Here is a 16,162-nt window from a genome sequence, read left to right as displayed (position 1 = left end):
GAAGCAGGGGCAAGTGCCTAAGGGTGGCGGATTTGTAAATCCGACGCTCCCTGTTAGGGTGCGTGTGCGTGTGTGCATGTTTTTATAGCACCAAGCAGGTACCCAACACTTCACCATTTTAATAAGTACAAAACAATAACAATACAGGGAATATAATAATGCAGGTGGGATAAGTGCATCAAGACATAAATGTAACATTGGAAGACGGGATACCCTGCCCCAGAGAGCTTACAATCTAAACCGGCATGTAGGGAAACTAACAGATTCAAATGAGTGCTTTGGTTAGTGTATAAAGAGCATTCTGTAATTTAGGGAACAGTGGTCATTCAGGGCTATTTAAACGCCTTGTTGAACAGGTGAGTTTGTAGATGTGCTTTGAAGTTAGATGCGTGCTCTGTAACTAGGTCTCTAGAGCAGAAGTCACGAGAGCCGGGTTAAACATTGCTGGGCCTTGTCTGCTTGCAGAGTGTTTATCACACGGAATGGACTTGGACCTCCGTGTATCACTGACAGCCCAAGAGGGGTGTGGGGCTTTCACAAGCTACAGTTCTGGGCAAAGTATATAAATGATGTATAAAAAGAGATTGGATTTCTTACCTACAACTTTCCTGGCCAACTGTATGGCTGCTTCAATGGTGTTATTTTGCACAACTTCATCGACAATACCCAGCTGCAATGCTTCAGTGGCAGAAATACGGCTGCCTGAAAGAGTAAAGCACAACACAGAATGACAGTGTTCATATCCCAAGCAGCGGCATTTGCAATGTGAATTGTGTTGTGCGCATTTAAGTCATTTGCGGACGAAGGGGCCTGCGTCTATAGAACTATACAGTGCAGAACAATTAAAGACATATCTTATTGATTTTGCATTTAAAAAAACCCTGTTCTGTAACCTCATCTGTATTATCCTATTGCTGCAATGCTACATTTAACCCCTATCAGGGGGCCTGCAACCTATTGCATAAAATCCATTTGGGAAGTGAAGAGCTTAAAAAAAAATAAAAACCATCACTTAGATTGTAAGCTCTTCAGGGCAGGGATTCCTCTTCCTAATGTTACTTTCATGCCTGAAGCGCTGATTCCCATTATGTGTTATATTATTATGTCACGTGTGTTACTGCTGTGACGCGCTATGTACATGGATGGCGCTATACAAATAGAGATATACATACATGCTTGTTCTGCTTACCTTTTGGCAAACCTTTTATGCTACCTAATGGGAGTCTGTCCCTGCCACTTATTTTCTATAGCACTGCTGAAAAAGCTGTGTAATACGGCAGGGATAAACTTATAGGAATCCATATTAAGATGGACAAGAAGCAAAGTGTGACACACTGTGAGTGCGCATTTGCATGTCATTACCCAGAATCCCTAGCTGCAGTGGAAGCATTGTATGCCAAGAGATAACAGGGGAAAGGCAGATTTGTGGGCATGTCTTAGACGTGTAAATGTGCTATTTTTATTTCCTGCACTTTATATCCAAACCCCTTCATTAAATGGTATAAAACGTCAGTAAAATGGTATAAAAGTGAGAGTGCGGAATATTAGCTTTGAATTATTTTAGCCAAGGGCTCCTTAGGAGGGATTACACTTTTAACATTAATTACCTCTAACGATCATATCCAATGCGGCAGGAACGCCTATTAACCGGGGAAGGCGCTGTGTCCCTCCAGCTGCAGGGAGGATCCCGATGAGAACTTCAGGGAGGCCCACATGGGCCTGTAATAACGACACAATAATAATGTACACATTGGACTCACAGAGATTGCAGCATTATATAGAGAATCCTATAAGCACAGTGCATTCCTGCTTCTAATAACGATCATTAATTATTACCAATATTCATTGCACATTTCTTTTGCGAGTACGATTTTCCAGGCAGAATGTCCTTTCTTTTAGGGGCTTACAATCTAATTGTGGAGGTAACATGCAGCGAGAGATAAGGTGACATGTTCAAGGTCGCGAGTATCTTGCTCACACTGGGCTCCATTGCCGCCAGTTCGACTATTACCTATCCTTCTATTTATATAATGCGTTCTATTTCCAACTTGCCTGCATGCAGCTGACGAAGTAATATTGCTAAAATGAAGATACTGTTGATATATTTTTTAAATGGACTGGGGGGGTCTCTGGAGAAGGATTGAAAGTGATGTTCAGTTTCCATTTTGTAAAGTCAGTTATGTCTAGTATCCATTTTGTGAGTAAGAATGTGTCTGGTGTGAATGAGAGTTTCGTTTCTAAGTTGATTTACGACTGTGCCTAAAGTAACGCCCACATTCCTGGTGAGAGTTTGTACCTGGAACCTATTCATAGCTGTTTGAGGCCAGTTTTAACCAGGTTTAATGAGCTGTAAGATGATTGGTTTAAGAATTAAGAAGTGGTTAGTATAATCTGCCTAGTAACAGTTTTAGACAAATGAACCAAAAATGTATAAAGGTTGCTGCCTGGACACTCCCTGGCAGAGAGAGTCTTGTAGACTTTTGAATGAGTATGATCATAAACTACTTATTATCAACTGAACCCCGTTTGTCAATTTGGAACATTGACAGTTTGGCGATGAGGACGGGATTTCCAAAATCTCAGACATTTGGACCAAAGGAGACGAATGGTTCTCATTGAGACACTCCACTCTATGAACAAGATAAGGCACCTATTCAGGCCTTTCGTTTAGAGAGTTGGGTGTTTCATGAGGCTATTAAATCTCTGAGGTCCAGTCTGGGTGACGGAATTTCGATATGGGTAGGTTATTATATTAAAAAATGTATTTAATTTTTTTTTTTAAATTGATATAATTTTATGTGACAATCAATTGATACTGTGTGATACTATGTGATACTGTGTGAGGTAACGTAAATCTGCAGTGGTTATAACAATTCTCTGAGTGAGATATGCTTTGTGATTCTTTGTGAGAAGAAAAAAAAAGGAAAAAATACTGTGTGAAATCAATTCTCTGTGTGAGAAAAGTCCTATGAGAAAAGTTAAAATGGGTCAAAAGAATTCTGTTGAGGAAAAGGAGAATGACGGGGAAGAAAAATTAACTCCAAACTATATTAATTGAAAGGAAAATGAGAGACTAGACCTAAAAATCAATTCTGTCTTCTGCCTTTTTGAAACTGTCTGTAACCCACGAGCCCCCACCTTTTTTCATTGAAGGTTACACAGGCATTTGACCAGCTCAAAAGCGATGCAGGTTAACATGTAGCTATTGCTACAATAGAATTCTAAAATTGTTTTCAATTAGTTTTAAAGTAATTAATGTAGATTATAAAAGTTTTCAGATTTGTTAGAAGAATAAGAATAAAAAGTATATTCTTATTAAATTAATTTTTGTAGGAATAAGAATCAAATGGTATTTAGTTTTTTCTCAGCAAGAATGTACTGTAGGTAAACAATGTAATACTGTTTAATGTGGTCTTTTGGTGTCATGCAAAGTTTTAAATTAGAAAGTCAGTATATTTTGTCAGAAATTGCAAAGCCTATAAAAGAGATGCAGGCATCGGCTAGAAAAAAGTAGGGCGTTTCATTATTTTATTACGCATTAAATAGAAGGTTGAACTTAATGTGTATACAAATGTATTAAAAGTTACTGTCCCCAGCGACGCAGATGAAAAAGAAAAAGTCTGTGGCGCTGGGGACAGCGTCTGCCACGACGGCGTTCTGGTAGGTCCACGCTTTTCTATGGGACTCCCTGCAACATTAATCCTTTGGTGCCGTCACTATCGCGGTTGCGTGATCGCGAGTGGCGACAAAGACGTTACGTCTTGCTACATCTGTACGTCTTTTTTTAAACATTGACTACTATATTACTTTCCTGCCAGCTTGCACTGCAAAGAGCTGCATATGCGACTGGCACTACATAGCATGGTGACTGCACCTGTATATCTGCCACCCTGTAATGACACGCCAGTGCCAGCTCCAGCCCCCCTCCCAGGGCAACTCCTTCTATGGCAGCCACCACAGGCTTCCTGCTGCCTTCAATTGTGCCATTTATTTCCTCTAGAGAGGGGACCGTCTTGAAAGCCGAGGTGGAGAACTCCCGTATGTCGGCACCTGTGGCAGCAGAGAGGACACAGGGTAAGAACACATAGAACACACTGTGTAGGGTGGGCTGGGGCACTGGACCCAAGCGGTTACCTGCACTGAACTTCCCATTGGCGCCCGACAGAACAATCGCCTCCACCGAAGGATCCTTGTCGGCATCTCCAAACTCCTTCACCAGCGACCGACGGACGGCAGAGCTGAGAAAACACAGCAAAGTAGTTTCACGTTATGAAATCACTGTAAACCATGGGTACTGGTGGCTCCATTGATTTGTGGTAATTTACCATGTTTAAAGCATAATCTCTTGTTCTTTGTCAACACTGTCCTGGATCTCCTCTTACCTCTCCTATCGTACTTTCAGTGTCTCTTCTGCTAACACCTCCTCCTCCTCTATTGATCTCTCCGTGGGGGTACCCCAGGGCTCTGTCCTGGGGCCTCTTCTCTGTACACTCTCTCTAGGTGACCTAATCACATCTCTTGGGTTTAAATATCACCTCTATGCTGACGACACACAAATTTACTTTCCAACCCCCGACCTTACACCTGCTGTACAAACCAAAGTTTCTGAATGTCTCTCTGTTATATCATCCTGGATGGCCCTCCGCCGCCTTAAACTCAACATGGCAAAAACAGAGCTCCTCATACTTCCTCCCAAACCTGGCCCTACTACCTCCTTCCACATTACTGTTGGAAGTATGAACATTCACCCAGTAGCCCAAGCACGCTGCTTAGGGGTCACACTCGACTCCTCTCTCACATTCTCCTCTCACATGCAAAACGTTTCTAAAACCTGTCGCGGTTTCCTCCGCAATATAACAAAGATACGCCCGTTCCTCTGTTGCTCGACTGCTAAAACTCTGACTCAGGCCCTCATTCTCTCCCGTCTTGATTACTGTAACCTCCTGCTGTCCGGAAAATCCTGCCTCTCACCTGTCTCCCCTACAATCTATCCTAAATGCTGCTGCCAGAATCACTCTACTCTTTCCTAAATCTGTCTCAGCGTCTCCCCTCCTGAAATCCGTCTCCTGGCTTCTGATCAAATCCTGCATCTCACACTCAATTCTCCTCCTCACTTTTAAAGCTTTACACTCTTCTGCCCCTCCTTACATCTCAGCCCTAATTTCTCGTTATGCACCATCCAGACTCTTGCGTTCTTCTCAAAGATGTCTTGTTTCTACCCCCTTTGTATCTAAAGCCCTCTCCTTCCTTAAACCTTTCTCACTGACTGCCCCACACCTCTGGAATGCCCTTCCCCTCAATACCCGACTAGCAACCTCTCTATCTACCTTTAAGACCCACCTTAAGACACACTTGCTTAAAGAAGCATATGAATAGCATTGTTGATAATACTGGACACATGATACATAAATCTTGGCCCCCTGCAGACACTTACTAGAACTCCCTCCTACTGTCTCTGTACGTTCTCCCTAACTACCAATTAGACTGTAAGCTCCTCGGGGCAGGTACTCCTCTTCCTTAATGTTACTTCTATGTCTGAAGCACTTATTCCCATGACCTGTTATTTATATTATCTGTTATTTATTTGATTACCCCGTGTATTACTGCTGTGAAGTGCTATGTACATTAATGGCGCTAAATAAATAAAGACATACAATACAATACACTGCTCTTCAACTTCCTGTTTGCTTGACGCTTTATTTTGTTCTAGTTCATAAAGACACCTCTAATATTAGTCAATCTAATACACAAATGGTGAACAGATAATGTGGGGAGATATTTACGGAGCAATATTGTTACATACATAGTTACATGGTAGATTAGGTTGAAAAAAACCCACATCTGTCTATCCTTTGTTACATTCTAATTGGGCGAGAAACGCATCCTATATTTATATTCTATTGACCCAGAGGAAGCAAACAAAACCCCTGTGCAATATTTGTCCATTATGTTTAAGGGGGGGAAACAAATCCTTACAGACCACAGTAACGGTAATCAGATGTCTCCCTGAATCAATGCCCTTCCTATGTTTAACTTCTTCAGCATATCCCTGGATACCTTTCCTTTCTAAAGACATGTCCAACCATTCCTTAAAGATATCTACTGTAGCTGCCATCACCGTTTACATGTGTATCAAGAAAAAGCCAATTCTGTGCCATTCTCAACAAAACCAACCCAATGAAAAGGCACAAAACAGGTTTTGGATGCATTAAACTAGTTTTATAAAATAACTGATGCCACGCCGAGTTTTCTTTATGGAGTTTTAAACAGCATTAGTAAGTGTTGGCTCTGCGCGTGCACCTTTACTGTCGGATGCCGACACGTGCGTTTCGCTTGCGAAAGCTTTGTCAAGGCCAGTAGGAGGATGTCCTGAGATAGGGAGATATAGGGTGGCAGGAATTATTCGTTGTTTGTAAAGTATCATTATTATATAATTCAGTCTTTAAAATGATATACTTTGCTCATATATCAAACTGTAAGAAAAGCAGCTATTGGTGATTTCCCATACTGACTAGGATGTTGTAGTCCTCCATATTATTAGGGAACGTGTATTAGCGGGTTAGGGGTTTCCCATCATTTAAACCTGCATTTTGCTGGTGGAACAAAGAAGATTTACATTGCGTAGAGGGTTCCCAGCCAAAGCAAATTATGGCTATTGTGGTTTTATATACCGGAATAACCTAAAGCAAATTATACTTGGCACTCACAGGTTACTTTGCTTTACATACAAAATGCATTAACTACATCAACGTTTTGGTTCCAGGACCTTTCTCAGGATGGAATAGGATCGAAACGTTGAAGTAGTGAATACATTTTGTATGTAATTAAAAGTAACCTGTGAGCACCTACTATAATTTGTTTTAGATTAATTATCCCCAGGAATAGTGCACCCAGACAAGAAACTGCCGTTTCGTGAGTGCGGCTTCTCTTCTATGAGAGACAGAGAGATCTCTTTATTTATATAGCACGTCACAGCAGTAATACATGTGACATAATAATATAATGCACAATGGGAATAACCGCTTCAGGCATAAAAGTAACATTAGGGAAAGTTCCTGCCCCAAAGGCCAATATATAGAAATACAGTGTCTTGCCTGCGATAAATGAGGGAGCTCTGCTAGGTAAAGGGGCCCCATGCACCATTGCATTGTGGAGCTTGTTGTCCTATACATATATAGAGAATGAGGGAGCTCTGCTAGGTAAAGGGGTCCCATGCACCATTGCATTGTGGATCTTGTTGTCCTATACATATATAGAGAATGAGGGAGCTCTGCTAGGTAAAGGGGCCCCAGGCACAGCGCATTAAGGGACTTGTAGCTCTGCCGTTGAGCTGTTAATGAAAGGACTCCTGACCCCCGGTGCATTATGGGACTTGTAGCTCTGCCGTTGAGCTGTTAATGAACGGACTCCTGACCCCCGGTGCATTATGGGACTTGTAGTTGCCGTTTTGGGAATGCGGGGACTGCAGGTTACCTCAGCGCATTGACAGGCGGGTGGTTGATAGTGATCACGGCCACCGTGTGAGACAGGCGTCGTGTGGCTGCCATGTCCCCTGCTTCAGATCTGACACAAAGTGCAACGGAGGAGAAACAAGGGGAAAAGTTACCCGCAAGGAGCCTCCTTAAAGGGCCTCAACCAATCAGAACTCAAGCTGCTTTGACAGCTGGCCTATCAGATGCTTTGTTGGACTGAAGCCCCTGATTGGTTAATAGGCAACCAATGGAAGCGCAGCTGTGCTGGAGTCTGGACCAATGGAAGCGCAGCTGTGCTGGAGTCTGGACCAATGGAAGCGCAGCTGTGCTGGAGTCTGGACCAATGGAAGCGCAGCTGTGCTGGAGTCTGGACCAATGGAATCGCTGACTGCTGATTTCATTCTGCATTTGTATCAGATGATTGTATCAATTAAATAACTTTAAACTGGTCACCAACTTCAGTGTAACTATCTATTCCATCCATTGTACCGCTTCTCTGTCTGGTGTCCCAGGATCAAACTGATAATGAGATTCATATCTGTCCTAATAAACACAAACACAAAGGGGTGTATAATGTCTCAGGGCAAACATGGTGACATTCTGGGACACAAAATACACCATGTCTTTCAAAGAAAACATGCCCCATTTTCTCTTACCGCTTTGCTGCTGGGGGCATCCAATAAATAACAAGTTGGCAGACTAGGTTAGGTGGGCCAAGTGGGCATCTGCTGTCAATTTTTTCTGTGTAACCTAAATACCTCTGTAGGGAAAATGTACACACTTTCTCAATCATATGTTTCCCTGACTCTGTAATCATGGCCACTATGGCATACCTTCCAACTCTACCTAGTTTGTATGTCCTGTACCTATTAAAACCAGTTGTACCTATTGCAGGTGTGAGAGCCGAGGAGCAATGCGCTGCCTGGCGCCCATTGGTTGAAACTTGGAACCTTCTAGTCATTTCTTCACCTTTCAGATGAATGACTGATATAATAATGAACAACATGTTATGGGGAATGTATCAACAGTGATATATAAATGTACATACAAACAAATCCCCCATTTGTAGTGTTTTGTTGGTAAAATCTTGTAAGCGCTTGTATCCCACAATGACAGAGGAAGCTAATGCCCGGGCCATGGTGCCTTCACCCGCGCGGAGGCGTGCGGAGGCTGTGGGAAAGTGGGTGCTTTCCCTGGCCATGGTCGACGGGCTGTGGGGGGCGTGCCTAGGGGCGTCACGGAGCTGGTTCGCCCTCATTGGGCGAACAGCTCACGTGACCCGCGTGTCTCTCCAAGAAATCCGTTTCAACTGATATCTTGCGCAATGCGCGCCCCCTCCTGCCTCCGCCCGCACAGTCTATGGGTGTGATCACTGCCTTTATGCAGTCTGATCACGCCCCGTGCGGACGCTTCCACGCGGTCTCCCACATCATGGACTTAGCCTATGTGTTGTGTAACTATTTCAATGTGCTCAAGCAATGTTGGATGGTCTGCTATATGGCCACAGATGGAATGGGCTATGGTCTCAATGTGTGTTTATTGTCACAAGCCGTTATTCTGTAATTATGAATGCATCATTTTATTTATATAGTATCAATAGTGTACACTTTACAACATTACAATAGAAGCTAAGTAAATGAATAACAATGGGAATAAGGGGAAGAGGTAAATGACAACCCAAGGCAAAAACAAGTCCTGCCCCAAATATCTTACAATCTATGTTGGTAATCCTGTTTAAAGCTGCCCAGTTAAAATCCATGATGGCAAAACAGCATAACATTGATGAGAATAAAAACAATGATTAATTTGTCTCGGGTAAATCTGCTGCTGTTTCTGCATTAATGTTGAGCCATTGAGACTTTGATACATAATTAAATTCCTGTGTGTGGACTTTGTGCCTGCTTACTACCTTCAGTTGCCATGGTGACAGCTCTTGGCGTCACATAGTATTCCGCCCCCCTGTCCTCTCGGTCCCTGCTCCTTGTGTGCTCCCCCGGGCTCTGCTGCGCGCGTGCTTTCCGTTCCGGGGGGAATCTCGGTTCAACCCTCCCAGCACCATGCGTTCCCTAGCCGGCTTCTTCTTTGTGTTCGCCAGTGCCACCATCTACCTGTACGTGCTGAGCACCAAGCTACGGCCCGGGCTGGGACAGGAGGCCGAGAGGTGGGTGCTGGAGGCTGGGAGAGGAGCCTGGGGGAGGGAGAACAGGAGTCTGAGGAGGGGGACCAGGAACAGGAATCTGAGGAGGGGGAATAGCGGTATGATCCTAAACATTTCCAAAAAAAACTTTCAAAAATGATGGCAAATACTTCTACATCTCTGTTTGATTTTTTTTGAAGTGAAAAAAGATTAACAGCGAGTAAAATATATCCTACCTCAAGAAAGGAGCAGTAAGCGCCCGAAACGTTGTACTGTTTGCACCATTTCATGGAGAGAAAAAAATGAAATTGAATCCATCTCGGGACGGATTTTTGCAACTCCAGATCCAGATCCACAAAAGGGTGCTAAGCTTTAGCACACCTCAGCTCCCATTCATATGATAGGGAGTAAAAGCGTGCGAAATGTTAGCACCCTTGTGTGAACCTGGGCTTAAGTTCTTGTGGAGTGTGTGATCCGCTGTTTATCTTTTTGTACTGTGCGTTGTGTGTGGGAGTTGAGTGTGGAGTCTTCACTGCGGCTACATCAGCACCCCCAAGAGAGACTGACGACACCCAAAAGTGTAAAAAGTTAAAATCAAGGACAGAACATAGAACACAGACAGAGCCCAATGCTACCTCCAATGACACAGATACACAGTAAAGTACCTATATATATATGTATATCTAAACTAAAAACATATGGTCATTTAGTTTGATTCTTTGGCCAAAGTATCTTAAGCCTGCACACCAAACGCCAAGGTAGACCAAAATATGCAACATATATGCAAATATAAGTCTGCCCAAAAAAATATAAGTCTGCCCAAAAATCTACATTATTGTTTTGTTTTCGCATACGGCAAATGAAAATATCACTTGTGAGCACATTCACATGTCTCAGACAGTTCTGCAACCCTGCCTTCCCCCAGTATCTCCTACCACACATTGCTTCTACTGCAGCTAGGGATTCTGGGAAATGACATGCAAATGAGCACAGTGTCGTCACATTTTGCTTTGTTTTAAAAGGCACCAAACACCTATTGAAAAATATCCCTACATTAGTTCCAAAACGTTATAGTACTGTGCATTAAATAACTAGATCAATAGGCACGCAGGTGTTGGGCATCGTACTTAATGTGACCTAATGACTTTAAATAACATGGAAAAACAAGGTCTTCCAATCCCGCCGCTCACTCCTCAGGCCCATCCGCCGCTCACTCCTCAGGCCCATCCGCCGCTCACTCCTCAGGCCCATCCGCCGCTCACTCCTCAGGCCCATCCGCCGCTCGCTCCTCAGGCCCATCCGCCGCTCACTCCTCAGGCCCATCCGCCGCTCGCTCCTCAAGCCCATCCGCCGCTCGCTCCTCAGGCCCATCCGCCGCTCACTCCTCAGGCCCATCCGCCGCTCACTCCTCAGGCCCATCCGCCGCTCGCTCCTCAGGCCCATCCGCCGCTCGCTCCTCAAGCCCATCCGCCGCTCACTCCTCAGGCCCATCCGCCGCTCGCTCCTCAAGCCCATCCGCCGCTCGCTCCTCAAGCCCATCCGCAGCTCGCTCCTCAAGCCCATCCGCCGCTCGCTCCTCAGGCCCATCCGCCGCTCACTCCTCAGGCCCATCCGCCACTCACTCCTCAGGCCCATCCGCCGCTCGCTCCTCAGGCCCATCCGCCGCTCGCTCCTCAGGCCCATCCGCCGCTCGCTCCTCAAGCCCATCCGCCGCTCACTCCTCAGGCCCATCCGCCGCTCACTCCTCAGGCCCATCCGCCGCTCACTCCTCAGGCCCATCCGCCGCTGACTCCTCAGGCCCATCCGCCGCTCACTCCTCAGGCCCATCCGCCGCTCACTCCTCAGGCCCATCCGCCGCTCACTCCTCAGGACAATCTGATTTCACACAATCATCAGTGCTAAACTTAGAACGGAATATGCGACTTGATATTATCATTAATAAGCATGCGTCATGGTTTCAGTGGCTCGTGGAAGCGTTGTCCAGGTAACAGTCAGTCATACACCACAAGTAAACATACACCCAATATATTAAAGTTGTTCGTGATGATTTTTTTTTTTTAATCGGATATCCCCAAACATCAACACTTTAATAGGAAGCCAGAAAGCGCAACAAAAGAACCTACAGTATATGGTATAGTATCTTTAGATGGTTTAACCCAGGTCCTGGTCGATGGCGGTGTCAGCGGTGCCAGTACACTGAGCCCCGTTGTGTCACGCTGTGCTCACCACAAACAAAACGAAAATCTCGGTACTGAGGTGGGAATAGATACAATGCCACCGACAGGCACGGGGTCCGGTCTGGAGTGTGGATAGTCGATCTAGCTGGGTCTGGAGTGGAGAGGGTTGAGTTGTCGTAATACTTGTCAAGGATAGGGTAGGTGGAATCCGGAACGTAGAGGGTACTAGTCCGAGGTCGATGCTGGAGAAGGTAGAGTGGTCGAGGTCCGAGAGCCGAGTTCAGGGTTGGAGAGTAGCGGAGGGTCGAGGGTAGCCGAGGTCAGTATTCCAGAGAAGCGGTGGTCCAAAAGCAAGCCGAGGTCGGTAAACAAGATCAAAATGAGGCAAGGCAGGATAACTAGAAGACAGGAGAGGTAAGCACAGGGAACAGGAATCTATGCTCAGCCAAAGTGCCAGTGGTACAGCTGAGCCTATATAGGTAGAGCAGTCCAATCCCAAGGGGGGGGGTGGAAAGGGGAGGATCTGAGCGGAGGTAGGTAAAAAATTGGTTGAACAGCAGGATCCAAAGAAATAAGCACCGATCAACTCACCAGTTGTTGAAAAAATAAAAAAAAGTTTAATCCTTACATGATTAAAAAACAAAAAACATGAAGACAGTATAGGACAATTCTCCCACGCGTTTCAGGCTATGCAGCCCTTTCTCAGAGAGTGTTATAGGGGCAGGATGATGAAAAGTTTATATAGCCCCTCCTCTGAACTCTAACACACCTGAAACATATACAGGTGATTAAAACGTGTAGTGTTAACCATTGGATGTGCGCAAGTCTCTATGTTAATGAAAAGCTAGATGGTTGGTTGAAAGTGTACATCTGTTAAATGTGTACTTAGATGTATACTAATAGGACATATAGTACAAAGTAAATTGGATAAAAGATCCATAATGCATGATAAGTCTAAACTGTCAGAAATGGACGTGTTGTAGATAGTTTAAATATATATGATAAATTGGATATTAAATAATACTATCATAAACAATAGATTCTTGTCAAATCTAGAAGACTTGTGACACCTAGTTATAAATGCTTTCATGTGTTTAAAAATGGATAGTCAATATGACTTAAGTCAAATAGCAGGTATAACCAAAAAGAAATGCATATGTAGAATACAGAGACTCATCAATATAATACTGTAGTTAAATCAGCAAATTATGAACAAGTGCTAATTAATGATGCAATCTAGAACCCACTATATATCTGTCAAAGAAACACCTATATCATACCCATAAAGATTCCATATGTGAATCGACAAAGATGATAATGTTGAATAACAATTACCAGTAATCCTTTCACAGAGAGAAAGAATTATTAACAGAGCTGATAAGAGCTATATCATCATTATCACAGCAGGAAAACACATGGATGAAATAACTCTGTTATTAGTTATTTATTATCCGTCATATGAGTATTAACAGTGTATAAATATTGGGTGATAGTGCATCACTAAAATGATGAAAGTATTGCAAACTCATTATCACAATTAGCTAGATAGAAATAGCAGATAGTTTGCTTAGGTGATATATGAACAAATCCTGTGAGACAAAACAGAGCAAATGTATACTGTGAATGGACAAAATGCCGTATATTTAGAGAAGATATTTAAAGGAAATATTTAAAGAAAATATTTCAAATCCCATTGGGTATTAAGCACTTTAGGAATCAGGGTGTTTAAAGAAAATATCCAAAGGGCTTCTCTCCTGTATAAAGCATTCGTCCTATCACCTCCACGACAGTGGATATGAACATGTTCAATGGCAATGCATTTGAAGTTAACAAGAGAACCATTCTGACAAACATCAAAATGTTTAGACACTGGATGCACACGGTCTCGTTTTAGAATGAGTCTCGTGCTCCATTATCCGTATCTTAAACATACGTGTGGTAAGACCGATGTATCTCTTGTTACAGCCGCAAATAAGCATATAGAGAACAAATTCTGAATTGCAGTTGATAAAAGTAGTTATGTTGTGTGACCTGGTAACCTCCGCATCTGTAAATGTTTTTGTCTTGAGTACATATGGACAAATTTTACAGCGACTACAAGTGTAGCAACCTGTTAATTTTTGGAAAGAACTCCCTCTTATTGAGAGTTTTGTCATTTTTAATTACACTTGGAGAAATTATATTACCCAATGTTTGTAATTTTTTGAAGACAAACTTTGGATTTATTGCTGTAATATCCTTCAAAAGGGGGGTCAATGTTAAGAATAGACCAGTGTTTATTTATAATTTGTTTGATTGCATGTGCTTGATTACTGAAAGTTGTTATAAAATGTGGAGGGTCCAGGTCAGACGTGTGTTTATCTTGTCCTGTTCTCATCATTTTCCCAGGGACTCGATCACCATCTATCAACTCCTCTCTGTTTTGGTTGAGAGCATTCTGATTAGCTTCAATTAGTGTTTTTTTATTGTATCCTCTTGCAAGGAAACGATTTGTGAGCTCTGTAGCTCTGAGATGATAATCTTCAATATTGGAACAATTTAGTCGTAAACGTATAAATTGGCCATACTGCACCGACACACTTTATTCGAGCAAATACCCAGTATGTACCTGGCAGATACCTGGAATGCGCCGCTCCTCACCTCTGACAAGCCCCGTTGCGTTTGCCTTCCCAGCCTGGGTTCATGCCTGGCTGACGGGCGGCTGATCTGTTAAACGATAATGATTAGGATTTAATAGGCTGCAATGCTTCGCGTGTCTACCAGATGGCATAAATTCATGAATTGTAATGCAGTATATATATATATACTGTGCAGTATTGCAGCCAGCGGGAATAAAATGCTTCAATCCCTGCCTGGAAAATACCTCAATGCACTCGGGCAGAAACCAGTCACAAACCTCAATACACCCGGGTATACCCGAATTCGTGGGACTAGCCGAGCTCGAATAAAGTGTGTCGCCAGTGTATGGTACTGTATGCCTCTGAATAGAGTATGACTGTGTGCACTATGAGCGTGAAGAAGAGTGTTCTGGAGTGCTCATTTCGAAATGTTTTCGTGTGAATCATTTGGTCTAGGCCTATGAATAGCCTGAGATCAAGGTAATGTATGTGATGTGAATGGTGTTGTGAGGTGAACGTGAGATTGAGCGAGTTACTGTTGACATAGTCTAGGAAGGCCATCAGCTGTTCGATGGAACTGTTCCATATCAACAGTAGATCATCAATGTAGCGACGATAGAAGTGTATGTGGTGACAATATGGGTTCTTTTCTCCAAACACGTGGGACTCTTCCCACCATCCCATGAAAAGATTCACATAGGATGGTGCGAAGCATGTACCCATGGCAGTCCCACGTACTTTGTACTATGTGTCCTATTAGTATACATCTAAGTACACATTTAACAGTTGTACACTTTCAACCAACCATCTAGCTTTTCATTAACATATAGACTTGCGCACATCCAATGGTTAACACTACACGTTTTAATCACCTGTATATGTTTCAGGTGTGTTAGAGTTCAGAGGAGGGGCTATATAAACTTTTCATCGTCCTGCCCCTATTACACTCCTTGAGAAAGGGCTGCATAGCCTGAAACGCGTGGGAGAATTGTCCTGTACTGTCTTCATGTTTTTTAATCATGTAACGATTAAACTTTTTTTTATTTTTTCAACAACTGGTGAGTTGATCGGTGCTTATTTCTTTGGATCTTACTGTTCAACCAATTTTTTTACCTACCTTCATTATCCGAGGATTGGAATGACGCACTTCCGTAGCACAGGTACTCTGGAGTTTCGCGATGTATCACGGGATAACGCCGACGGGGGACGGGCACCTCCACATGTAGCGGGACATAGAGCATCAGCCAGGAGTCTTCCCGGACGGTCTGAGGCCCCAGTTACCACTTCGGTTCCAGCACGCGGGATCTCCGCGGCTACAACTAAAGGACTCAGGTATTTACTTATATATCTCTGGACACAAGGGGATGCAGAAGTCAGGACCGAGAACTATATAGAAGGTTTGGGAATTAGAGGAATGGTTTACGGCTTGTTTCATTCTCCCTTCCAGTTCTCCCATAGTGTCCATCTTTCCCCTCCAGTTTGTTCTTTCAGTCAGCATCACACCGCGATATCATCTTTTGAAGTGAAACTTCTTTCGTGGCACCTAGTCCTGATAGAGCAAAACTGGATAGCTGGGGGGCGAAATGTGAACGGCGGCACTCCTAATCGCCGCCGCCCCCCCCCCCACACACCCGCCTGCTGACATATGCGGCGGCGGTAGCCGCCGCCGCTCCTAACCGCCCACCTAACTGTTCCACGACCGCTGCCATGCCGCGCATGCGCAGTTGTGATGGCGCTGCTGACGGATGCCACACATGC

At 43.8% G+C, this 16,162-nt stretch overlaps 1 protein-coding gene across 1 annotated transcript in view; it reads right to left on the bottom strand.

The window, feature by feature from the left end:
- LOC142498749 (peroxisomal bifunctional enzyme-like) overlaps positions 1-7,626 on the bottom strand; it is a 32,353-nt gene extending 24,727 nt beyond the window's left edge. Inside the window, exons 1-5 of the mRNA XM_075607100.1 lie at positions 7,474-7,626; positions 4,135-4,238; positions 3,875-4,050; positions 1,608-1,719; positions 598-702 (exon numbers count right to left, since the gene is read on the bottom strand). Coding sequence (XP_075463215.1) covers positions 598-702; positions 1,608-1,719; positions 3,875-4,050; positions 4,135-4,238; positions 7,474-7,547 — 571 coding nt within the window. The 5' untranslated portion in view covers positions 7,548-7,626. The remainder of the gene's footprint in view (positions 1-597; positions 703-1,607; positions 1,720-3,874; positions 4,051-4,134; positions 4,239-7,473) is intronic.
- Positions 7,627-16,162: the final 8,536 nt, after the last annotated feature.

The sequence above is a fragment of the Ascaphus truei genome, chromosome 7, assembly GCF_040206685.1.
Source record: "Ascaphus truei isolate aAscTru1 chromosome 7, aAscTru1.hap1, whole genome shotgun sequence".
Classification (NCBI taxonomy): domain Eukaryota; kingdom Metazoa; phylum Chordata; class Amphibia; order Anura; family Ascaphidae; genus Ascaphus; species Ascaphus truei.
This window is presented reverse-complemented; position numbering and strand designations above follow the sequence as displayed.